The sequence below is a fragment of the Lontra canadensis genome, unplaced genomic scaffold (assembly GCF_010015895.1).
Source record: "Lontra canadensis isolate GAN:19392208 unplaced genomic scaffold, GSC_riverotter_1.0 scaffold130, whole genome shotgun sequence".
Taxonomy (NCBI): Eukaryota; Metazoa; Chordata; class Mammalia; order Carnivora; family Mustelidae; genus Lontra; species Lontra canadensis.
The window spans coordinates 3113706-3125850 of NW_022631124.1; the positions used below are offsets into that span (position 1 = coordinate 3113706).

The 12145-nt window shown below is 35.8% G+C and overlaps 1 protein-coding gene across 6 annotated transcripts in view; it reads left to right on the plus strand.

Moving 5' to 3' along the window:
* Window positions 1–11021, plus strand: part of LIMS1 (LIM zinc finger domain containing 1) — a 142778-nt gene extending 131757 nt beyond the window's left edge. For 5 of the 6 annotated variants that reach the window (XM_032842442.1, XM_032842444.1, XM_032842443.1 and 2 more), the window contains 6 exons: window positions 326–475; window positions 2257–2407; window positions 2890–2982; window positions 4416–4464; window positions 5807–5882; window positions 8259–11021. In XM_032842442.1, coding sequence (XP_032698333.1) covers window positions 326–475; window positions 2257–2407; window positions 2890–2982; window positions 4416–4464; window positions 5807–5882; window positions 8259–8373 — 634 coding nt within the window. In that variant the 3' untranslated portion in view covers window positions 8374–11021. Of the gene's footprint in view, window positions 1–325; window positions 476–2256; window positions 2408–2889; window positions 2983–4415; window positions 4465–5806; window positions 5883–6064; window positions 6259–8258 lie in introns of those variants that run through there. The other variant, XM_032842445.1, reaches the window with a different exon arrangement.
* Window positions 11022–12145: the final 1124 nt, after the last annotated feature.

Genomic DNA, 12145 nt, shown 5'->3' on the forward strand with positions numbered 1-12145 from the left:
CAGGGGACTCAAGACTGCAGTGTATTGGTTCATCTGGTATCTGTTAGAAGAGGATCTTAGACTGCATGTGGCCCGGGGCCAACAGAAGGGGAATTGGTACTTCAGCCGGAGTTTCTTAAAGATCAGTTGGGTTACCTGGGTTGGAATAAATTAGTTTTCATGTAAAAAGTAGTGACTTGATTCTGCTCTGGTAAGCCCGGAGTGATTTTTTAAAAAATGATTTCTTTAACTTCTTTTCAGAGATATGAGGAGCATATTTCTAATTATTAGAAAGAACCTCAGATTTTCAATTGAAGTTTCTAAAAAAGTTTTCGGCTCTATTTAGACATCTGTGTCGTCCCTGTCATAATCGTGAGAAAGCCAGAGGCCTCGGAAAATACATCTGCCAGAAGTGCCATGCCATCATTGATGAGCAGCCGCTGATATTCAAGAATGACCCGTACCATCCAGACCATTTCAACTGTGCCAACTGCGGGTATTGCCATCCCCTCCCTTTTGACTGCACAGATAGTGGAAATAAAAGATCACATTTTTCTGTATTTCTGTCACTCCAGCATACCAGATTGCTTTTCTCCAACATGTAACCTAGAAAATTTAAAACCTGTAAGAAGTCGGGGTACCTGAGTGGCTCAGTGGGTTAAGCCTTTGCCTTCGGCTCAGGTCATGATCCCAGGGTCCTGGGATCGAGCCCCGCATCAGGCTCTCTGCTCAGCAGGGAGCCTGCTTCCTCCTCTCTCTCTGCCTGCCTCTCTGACTATTTGTGATCTCTGTCTGTCAAATAAATAAATAAAATCTTTAAAAAAAAAACAAACACCTGTAAGCAGTCAAGAGAATAATAAAAAAAACACCCATCGTAGAATTTCATCACTTGACATTTTGCCACTTTCGAGTGTGTACAGCGCACACTCAACCCATGTGTGTGTATGTGTGTACATATATACATTTACACATACCTCTAAATATTCAGTTAATAGTAAAATATCCTCAGTTGTCCCCAAAACTGTTTTTGATCACTGATTTTTCAATACAGGATCAAAAGAAAAAGAAAAGGAAAAAAAAAAATCTTTAAAAGGTCTTCTGTTTGTACATATTTAACTTTTACGGTTGTAATAATTAGGGTGTTATCTTAAAATATCTTGAACTACATTTATTTGATTTTGCTTTATTTACTTCTAAAGGGAATTTTTTTTCAGAAACTCATGATAAATAATTAGACTGTGGTTTTCTAAATTTGCTATATAAAAATTTAATGGATGGGGCGCCTGGGTGGCTCAGTGGGTTAAAGCCTCTGCCTTTGGCTCAGGTCATGATCCCAGGGTCCTGGGGTCGAGCTCCGCATCAGGCTCTCTGCTCAGCAGGGAGCTTGCCTCCCCCTCTCTCTCTGTCTGCCTCTCTGCATACTTGTGATCTCTGTCTCTCAAATAAATAAATAAAACCTTTTTTAAAATTTTAATGGAAAAAGTTACTTTAATCAATATGAACGTACATGCTAAATTATTGTGAGGTGGGAGAGATGAGAGAAGCTAAAAATCAAGAAAACAGCTTTGTGCTATACGTACAGCCACCTCATCTTTTTTTGTGATTATCAGTTTGTATCTTATCTCATTTTCTTGCCTGTTCCACTTTGTGGAATTTTTCTCTGTTCATTTGTCATTAGCACTTCTGAAGAATTACTTAAAACAGATGAAATGTAAACAAGTCCATTTGGCTAATTGGGGCCACCTCTGGCTAAATATTTATTGATGCAGGAGACTGGAAATAATACTGAACTAAAACATTTGGGGGAGGAAAGTTCTGGGCATTTCATCTGTGTATTTTCTATTAACCTATAACTCTTAATAGCTTGTGACAATTTGTTAGTAAATGGAACTAGTCTTTAAATTTAGACCTTAGTTATTTTGGAAAGATAACCTCACTGTCCTAGGCATTGTGATGAATCTCTTCTAGCTTTTTAAGGAAGACAAAGGGATTGTAATGTGATAATAGAAAAAGACGTGATAAATATGATCAGTGTGATCTAACTTATTTGTATATTTTATCATTATGGTATTATATTGATGTTTTGATAGGAATCTGAAACCCCTTCAAGCCTATTAATTTAGGATACTGTGAGCAACAGTAAGAGGGGAAAAAGGGTTACAGGGATTGTTACAGTGAAATCTCCAAAAACCTGCTAAAAAGTGTGTTAGCCACATTGGTTGCCTGATTGGTCTCTCTCGGCAGTAGTGTTCAGTGCCATGTCTTTCTTGTGGACAGGAAGGAGCTGACTGCTGATGCCCGGGAGCTGAAAGGGGAGCTGTACTGCCTGCCATGCCATGATAAGATGGGGGTCCCCATCTGTGGAGCTTGTCGGCGGCCCATCGAAGGGCGCGTGGTGAATGCCATGGGCAAGCAGTGGCATGTGGAGGTGAGTCAGTTGTGAAGGGTAACCAGTACTTTTCATTCAGATGTGCTGGGAGAAGGAGATTCTAAAGATTAAATACGGACATTTTCAAGACAAATGACTCTGTAAAAAATTAAGAATATAGAATATACACTGCTTTTGTGATCTCTTGGTAATGATACAGGATGTGCTCTTTTGTTCTTAAATCCTTCTTGAAGCTGGAAGTGTCATGGTCCATATGCAGCAGCAGCCCCTCCCTAAAAATGCTACTCACATGTTGACCTCTCTTCTCATTCTGTGTTGTTTAAATAGGCTGTGTCATAAAGTAACCTTTCAGAAGCTCAAGATACCTGAATTAAGTAAGACAGAAAGTGTCACAGGGTTAGCCCTGGCCAAATGAACTAGCTACCTCAAACTTCATGTATCTAGTTTAATTTTGGGAGTTTTACTTCATTAAATAAATAAAATATCGCAATTCAAAAATGACCTCTAGCATTTTTTTTCAGCATTTTGTTTGTGCCAAGTGTGAAAAGCCATTTCTTGGACATCGCCATTATGAAAGGAAGGGCCTGGCGTATTGTGAAACCCACTATAACCAGGTATTTATTGTCCTCATTGGATACTACAGATACTTAGATGAATTTGAGCTTAATATTTTAGCTACAAGAAAATCTCTTGGAAAATGTACATTGGACTATAGAGATCTCTTTTTTAACTTATTTGGGAAATAATTTCAGACTCACAGAAAGGTTTTGAGATAAAAATTTTTTAAAAAGGCTTTAAAATTTAAAAAAGGGGGTTAAAAAAAATATATGTACCTTTTCATCATTTACATGTGTTTCTTTCTCTGAAAACATACACTTAATAAATTGGCATATCTTTATATGCAAATGTATGTATTTGTATATATGCACCTATTTTTTCTGAAGCATTTGATGATACGTTAGTTCATCATGGTCCTTTGCCCCTAAGTACTTCAATTTATATTTCCCAAGATTATGGAGTTCTTTTGCATAATCATAGTTAATCAGTATTGATATAATACTTTAATACTTTAGTGTATGTATTCCAATTTTGTCACTTGTACTAGTAATGTCCTTGTATCATTTTTTTCCATTCCAGTACTAGACCCTATCTAGGGTTGTCATTTTCCTTTAGCCTCCTTAAATCTGGAACATTTCTTTTCTTTTTTTTTTTTTTTTAAGATTTTATTTATTGGGCGCCTGGGTGGCTCAGTGGGTTAAAGCCTCTGCTTTCAGCTCGGGTCATGATCCCGGGGTCCTGGGATCGAGCCCCGCATCGGGCTCTCTGCTCAGCAGAGAGCCTGCTTCCTTCCCTCTCTCTCTCTGCCTGCCTCTCTGCCTACTTGTGATCTGTCTGTCAAATAAATAAATAAACAAAATATTTTTTAAAAAAATTTTATTTATTTATTTGAGAGACAGAGATCTCTCAGAGATCGATGCGGGGCTCGATCCCAGGACCCCAGGATCATGACCCGAGCCGAAAGCAGAGGCTTTAACCCACTGAGCCACCCAGGTGCCCCAAAATCTGGAACGTTTCTAAAGCCTTTCTTTGTTTTTGATAATAATGAAAAGTAAATTAATTTATTTTCATTGTAAAAAGGAAAAGTACTCCATGTACTTTACTAATTTTCGCTAGTAATGAATGGTAAATTCTGGATCTAGGCAGTCAGCTGTCTGTTTTAAGTAGTAGAAAGAACTGAAATTATATTAAATATTTGGTGTTCTAAAACCTAGTTCTGGGACTCCTGGGTGGCTCAGTTGTTTGGGCGGCTGCCTTCAGCTCAGGTCATGATCCCAGCGTCCTGGGATCGAGTCCCGCATCAGGCTCCTTGCTCCGCAGGGAGCCTGCTTCTCCCTCTGCCACTCTGTCTGCCTGTGCTCACTCTCTCTCTCTCTCTCTCTCTGACAAATAAATAAATAAAATCTTTAAAAAAAAATAAAATAAAAAATAAAACTTAGTTCTAACAGATCTTGAATTTTTACCACTTTTTTTTTTTTTTCACTTTCAGCTATTTGGTGATGTTTGTTTCCACTGCAACCGTGTTATAGAAGGTGATGGTAGGTATCTGTAGGAATTTTATATGCCATCGTTTTGACACAAGAACACTTAGGTAATGTGAAAATTGAAAGAGTTCAATAACTTATATTGCTTGGAATATGATCATTATCAGTTACTTCTTTTTCCTTTGGCATATTTTGCAAGTAATCAATAGCAGAAATGCTAATATCCTAAGAAATGGATTTGTTACTCCTTTATAATAATACTTTAGGGCATTGCCACAGGGTTGTTATGGTAGATATTGTGGGAACATTCACAGCCAACCTTGAGATCTGTTTCTATTTCCATCCCCTGGAATTACGTAACTTGGATGCTGTAGAGCAGTATTTATTAGGAACAACTCAATCTGCCATGGTAGTCAGCGAGAGTCGATTTAACCCTGCAGATGCTAAAACCTGGCAGTTTTCTGTAGACATTTCTCGGCTTACCAGCCTTGTATTGCAGTAATTAGTTAGGGCTGATTAACTGGGACAGAAAGGAAGCAGCTGTGTTTGCTAATAGTTGCTAGCACAATTCTGCTAGAAACTTCCTGGCAAAGTTTAAACATTCCTGTTTTCAGCATGCTTTGTGGTTCTCGTCAGAGAACCCAACTCGGGAAATACTTTGCAATACACTGCCCATGATGCAGTTTGCAAAAGGAGTAGTTCAGAAGAGCAATCTTCAGCGCCATAGAAAGTAAAACTTAACTCCCTCCTATGTGAGGTATTTGTCAGGTGAGAGAAGCTGGGAAGGGAAGGGAAGCGTGCTTCTTTTTGTCAGTTTCTATAGGCAAATAAGTTAATGTCTGGATTTTTAAAAATTACTTATCTAGTCCCTATTTCTTTGTTGGGCCAGTGGCAGTAGGCATGGAATGGTAGCAGCAAATTTGCTCATTGGCAGGCCCTGTGAAATAAAAGCGCATCTGAGTGATGTAGTACATGTTAAATGTACACCCCAGCATCTACAGGAGTGAGAGGACAAGCTTTAGTGGGAAGACATGGTACATACTGTTTATATGTCTCACAGGATACTCAAAGAAAAATTTTAACTATAAATAAAGATTGAAAAAGCCACTGTTAATCTTCCCTAAGGTGAACCAACCTATAGTCATGGAAGACATAAGGGCTCAGTTTTTCTAGTAATGTGAAAAAATAGCCTTTAATTAATTAATTAATTAATTTGATTGGTTTGGTAAACATTAATGGCACTGAGATTTTTAGTCATGTGATACTTTTGCAATTAAACCTCTTAAGAACCTCTTCCAACTCTTATGGAAGCCACCTTAGCTCTGTCAGAGTTGAAAATGTCAGCTCCACTTTCCATACCAATGTGTGTGACCCGATCTCTTTCTTCCTTCTCTAGTGGTCTCTGCTCTTAATAAGGCCTGGTGTGTGAACTGTTTTGCCTGTTCTACCTGCAACACTAAATTAACACTCAAGTAAGTCTACAGTTTAGTCCAGTGTGAATCCTAAGACTGAAACCATTGGGGTAACTTTTTATAAAATATGGAGTTTTAAAAAAGAATTGATTCCTTATTCTTTGTGTCCCTTCCAAAAGTAAAGGTTCTTCCTTTAATTGTTTTATGTTCTTTCTTCTATTCCTTCTTTGTCCTGTTCAAAGGGATAAGTTTGTTGAAATTGACCTAAAACCAGTCTGCAAACACTGTTATGAAAAAATGCCAGAAGAATTTAAGAGGCGACTTGCCAAACGGGAGAGAGAAGCAAAGGATAAGGACAAGCAGAAAAAGAAAAAGCCAGTCTGTTTGTAAACTTTTCTGTCCCTTCTGTCATCATTTTCACTGCTTTCTTCTTTGGTTAGTCCTTTAGAGTATGTTTTATTCTATTTTGGTCTTTCGCTTTTTTGTTTCTTTTGGCATATATTTGTAGCTGTCAGAGCTTGAAATACAAGTACTTGACCCGTGTAGAGCCGGTTCTTCTGCCTAATTATTAAAATTATTAAAACTTACATTACTAAAATCCCCACCTAAAACCAGCTTGTACTTCACTATTTCCCTTAATCTGCTGACTCCCTCATCTCTTTGTTCATATCACGATGTGGTATAGATTTATTTTTTCCAAAAATGGATACAAAGGGAAGAATTCCAATCTCTAGTAGATACTGAGAAAAATTTTTTAAGTATGTTTCTCTGCTGACTACAATCTTCTAAAATCCTGGTTTTGGTTTCTTTGCCTAAAATGATTTATTTGATGAATTCCAAGTGTCACATGTTCTAAGCTCTGTATTAAATCCTTTCAGCATGTTTTGTATCTAAGCAAAGACCCTTTACTCTATATAATAAGATATCTACTGTCTTTGGTGTCTGTATGCACTTTCATAGAGTGCTCATTGCTGCTGTTTATGAATTCATTTTCTTGATGTTTTCCAACCCTACTTTATTCCTGATCTTTATGGGAAGTATTTCAATGTTTGAAATTGTTTCGAATTACTGGCATGATTGTCCCATTGTTTCTTCATGGTTACCATTGTGTTCTGAGCTCCAAAAGTTTTTTATTATTCCAGTTTTCATGTTTCCTTCCATAAAGAGGAATTAAAATTCAAATACAAAACTAAAACCATTGAAGTTTGCTTAACAGTATCTCTGGAAGCAGTGATAATATTTCCTTCATCCAAAAAATGTCAGTTTTTATAGCTTTCATGCTAGCAGTCTTTGGGAGAAAGTTTTAACTCCGGAGTACCATTTAAATCAAACTGTCAGTGGAAAAATAACCATTTGAATTTCTGTCAGCATTAAGATCTCTGTGAAAAACAGCTAGGGAGTAACTACCATGTAATGCTTGAGAATAAAAGTTTCATTTTATTAACTACATGATTAGGAATTTACTTTGGTATTAACTTTGTTCTTTAAAATTGTATCATCTGATTTAATCATTTGCCATAGGTAACAATGTGCCACTAGCCTTGTTCCAGAAATGCCACCTGAAAACAAGTTAGGAAAATGTACGAGTTACAAGGTTGTGTATCTCCTCAGTTCACAGTTTAACACCCTAGATTCCAGCAGTAAGAAGCTATTTTTAATTACCAATTGGAAATGCGTAACAGACAGTTAGAAAGCTATCTAAAAACCTGGCTTCTCCAGAACTGTTTCACAAATAGATTGATAATGTGAATTGCTCTAGGTTTAGAAAAAAAGAGTTGAGTTCTCCATACAGCTGACCATTCACAAAATGGAACCACAGGCAACCAGTTTCATTTCTGTTTCTTAAGGGTGATTAAAAACTTTCTCATATCTCCCCTGCCAACCTTTCTGTCAGACAGCTAACCAAAATAACCCATTACAACTTAAGTTTTCTTTGAAAATGATTTTTTGTCGTTGTTGGAGGTAGAAATCAAACCATTTTATGTAAGGAAAGATGAAACCTCATAGCTAACTAATTTAAAATATTAATGAAGATTAATTTGCTTTCAACAAAGAGAAGGTCATTCAAATTAGAAATACAACTCTGGGCTTTAAATAACTGTTCTTTAAAGTGTTTTCATGGTACTTTAATGTGTGATTGACTTTACTTACCTAAATTACATTGACATTAGATTTCTTTTATTCATAGCACAGACTAAAATGTAATGTACATTCTGTATTACACAGATAGATGTATAAGATATATTTATAAGGACAATTTTTTACATCTACCACAATGACAGAAGTTGAGGATGATTAGAAATACAGGTTTTTGCTGTGAATTTCAATGTCATCATATAGTGTCTTCATTTACTTCAGTAAAATTACCTCACATTATTTACATATCTGGTCAAATACATTTCTCCTAATTTCTTTTATTATTGTTACTGTCTTTAGGAATAAATTTGTGGAGTTTGACATGAAGCCAGTCTGTAAGAAGTGCTATGAGAAATTTCCATTGGAGCTGAAGAAAAGACTTAAGAAACTAGCTGAGACCTTAGGAAGGAAATAACTTCCTTTATTTGTTTATTCTCTTCTATGCAAAGAAAAGAGATTACCAACATTACTTGACTTGATCCACACTATTTAAAGCTGTATCTTAAAATAGTTGAGAGTGAAGAGGGCCTGTACAAATGGTTTTCTTCATCTCCTTCTTCTCATTAAAAAGGAAAAGAGGCTTGTGTAATCATATTTAAAACACAAATGAAATCAAGATTTGCTTTTGTTAATAACCCTTATCAATCTGTCGAAATGTAGATTGTACTTAACCGTAAAAAAAAACACACGGTTTAGATGTTAGATTTTAATTAAGGTCCAAAAAAATTAATTTAACTTTTAAAAATGGAAGTAAGGAATCAGCTTTCACATGACTCAGATAAAAATAGAAACATTATTTTACTTTGTATTTGAAAGAAAAATAATTCCAACTGCTGTTGGGGAGGATAGAAGGAAGAAAAATAACCAGCCAAGAAAAACAAATCTTAAAGAATCTGAGTATGTTTATCAGACTAATAGCTAGTAGCTATAAAATGAAATATGCATATTACTAAGACAAAAAACAAGTGCATTTAGAACTACTTGATTTCATTTTTTTTGTTAAATGCAATAATTATGCTTAGTTTTATATTTTGTTCTCCTTGTGAACTTCTTCCTTAGTACAATTACTTAACCCAGTAGTTTTAGCTAGCTAATAGTATGCCTTTTTAAATTTTGTGCAAAAAAATTTATACTAGGTATTTGAAAATTCAGTATACTTTACAATATTAGAAAAAATGAAGTATTTTTTAACATATTACAGCAATTCTGTTTCTAAGCTTAAGGTCAAAGATGTAGTCTTAGAATAGGACCCAAAATTAAATTTTATGTAGCTTGGAATGTATGACTTAAAACAAGTGAATGTATATGTATTGGTCTTACTGCCTTTATAACCATGCTAATGTTTATGCTTTATACATAATCAAACTTGCCTTAGAAAATACATTCTTCAGGAATTCTAGCTGTTTCATGCAATACCAAAAATAAGTGCATTGACTGAGGTTTGTAAACCCAAATTCCTCTGCCACAGCTATAGTGATACTTGATTTCCTATTTTTCTCTCCTTTTTTTGGGAAACACGTTGAAATTAGTTTTTCTCATCTTGCTAAAAGGATGATATTGGTAGGTGTTTCAGTTTTTCATTTCAAATGTGATTGGATTTTATTTACTATAAGGAGGAGGTAAAAATGACACTTTTAAATTGGAAGGAGGATGTTTAAATGTCAATTTTAGGTCAAAAGTAGTGGATTATTCTACTTTATAGAAAGTGTTCTTAGAAAGTTTATCCTGAAATTTCTGGACCATTCTTTCTCGATAAACGTGTATGCAAAGCAAATTTTATGAACATTTTTTAAATGTTGCTGCTGCTGTGTTACCATTTAAAAGAAAGTTCCCAAGATGGACTTTTAAGGAGGAAATTATTGTTTTAAAAAAAAAAAATTGCTGAAATGTTGTTTTGCCATTAAAAAACAAAACAAAAAACTCAGGATGCTACCACTCTGCCATTAAAATATTTGTATGCATATTTTTTTTTTTTAAAGTTTGTGCATGCACTTTACAGAGTAAATTCTATTTCAGTTTTCAGGTAACTTATAACCAGTTACTTTTTAGTGTTCTTTTAGAGTTCAAAGAATTATCAGTGATTGAAAAAATCAATATGTAGTTAAAGTCTGTATGTACTCAGACATTTAAAAGAGTCTTTGCATTTGACAGTAAGAATCAAAATCCCTTCAGAGTGCCTTTGTCAGCTAATACATGACCATCAAGGAAAACTTTGGAAGTATTTATTAAATATTATCCTATGGACATAGGCAAAATAGTACAGGCTTTGTAATTTGGGATCTTGATCCTAAATTGTCAAATCCCCCTACACCAGAAATAAGGGACAGAAAAGCAACCATTTACCCATATTCTTAAATCACTTCAAAGATGCATGAACTGAGCTCAGCTGCTTTTGTTTACACAGCTTTCATAGCCCGGCCTCTCCTGCAGCCAGATGTCCCGGTGCTGTCCCTGCTCACTCCTCTTTTAAAATAGGAATTCATATTTCCTGAAAGTTCAATTTGGTAACCCTCTACAACTTTAGGATATTTTATTTAGATTTCTTCCCTGATAGGGGCATCATTGGAGCTTTTACCTGTGGGAAAGGAAGAAGTCGAAAAGTTGCAAGTGGAATAGAAGACAGGCTTGGTTGAGTTCATAATATTGTTCATGGGGTTTTCCCTGGCAGTGGAAAAACTCAGGCTAGTAAGCCTTTCTCTGTTTAAAGTCCTAGAAGGGAATTTGAAATAATTTATTGTTCTTACCCAATTTCTACGTGTTCTTTTTCTTACCAAGCCTAATATTATTGAGGAAATGTCTGGTAGGTACAAGCAAAACATTCTCTGGATCATGTTCAAAGCCTTATTAACATTATACCTAAAATGATAGGCCATTTTGCCTCATTTACTTGCCAAAATAACCATTTCTAAGTTAAGGAAATTTTGAGGTAGGCTTGTAGCATTCTTGTATTTCATTTTAGATTGTAAGCTTGATGGCAATGACACTATGCTGTTAATTATGTTTTTACATAGCAACCATTGCAGTATACTCTTGGTGCTTAATAAATGTTCATAATTGTTAAGACTAATCCTATTGTGCATTGTTTCATTTGAGTAACTCTGAGACATGGAACTATGAGCAGATAGGACTAATGCTTAAGAAAACTGTTTTGGTGGGGTGCCTGGCTAGCTCAGTCGGTGGAGTGTGCAACTTTAATCTTGGGGTTGTGAGTTCGAGCCCCATGTAGGGTGTAGAGATTACCTTAAAAAATAAAATCTTTTTTTAAAGATTTTTAAAATTTATTCATTTGAGAGAGAGACAGAGCACAAATGGGAGAAGCAGAGGGAGAGGAAGAAGCAGACTCCCTGCTGAGCTGGGAGCCCAATGTGGGGCTAGATCCCAGAACCTGGAGATCATAACCTGAGCCAAAGGCAAACGCTCAACCATCTGAGCCACCCAGGCACCCCCAGAAAATAAAGTCTTTAAGGGGCACCTGGGTTGCTCAGTTGGTTAAACATCGAACTCTTGATTTCAGCGCAGGTCATGATGTTATGGCTCATGGGATCAAGCCCTGCATCAGGCTCTGCACTCAGCGAGGAGTCGGCTTGAAGATTCTCTCCCTCTGCCCTCCCCCGACTCTCTCTTTCGTGCCCTCTCTCTCTCTAAAATAAATAAATAGATTTTTTTAAAACATAAAATCTTTTTAAATCTTTTTAAAAAATAAAACTGTTTTGGAAACAACCTTAGTGTCCATCCACAGAAGAATGAATAAAAAAATTGTGGTGTGCATACAGACACACACACACACACACACACACACACACACACGGGAATATTATTCAGCCATAAAAAAGGATATCTTGCTATTTGCAACAACAGGGATGGAACTTGAGGGCTTTACAAAAAAGCTAAATGAAATAAATCAGACAGAAAAACAAGTATATGCTCTCACTTACATATGGAATCTTTAAAAAAAAACAAAAAAACAACTCATCAATACAGAGAACAAGATTGGTGATTGCCAGAAGCTGGGTGTTGGGGAGGGTGAAATGGGTGAAGGCAATAAAAAGGTACAAACCTCCAGTTACAAAGTCACAGCGGTGTACTATATAGTATGGTGACTATTGTTAATAATACTATAATGTATACCTGAAAGTTGCTAAGAGTAGATCTTAATAGTTGTTATGAGAATAAAAAATTCTGTAATT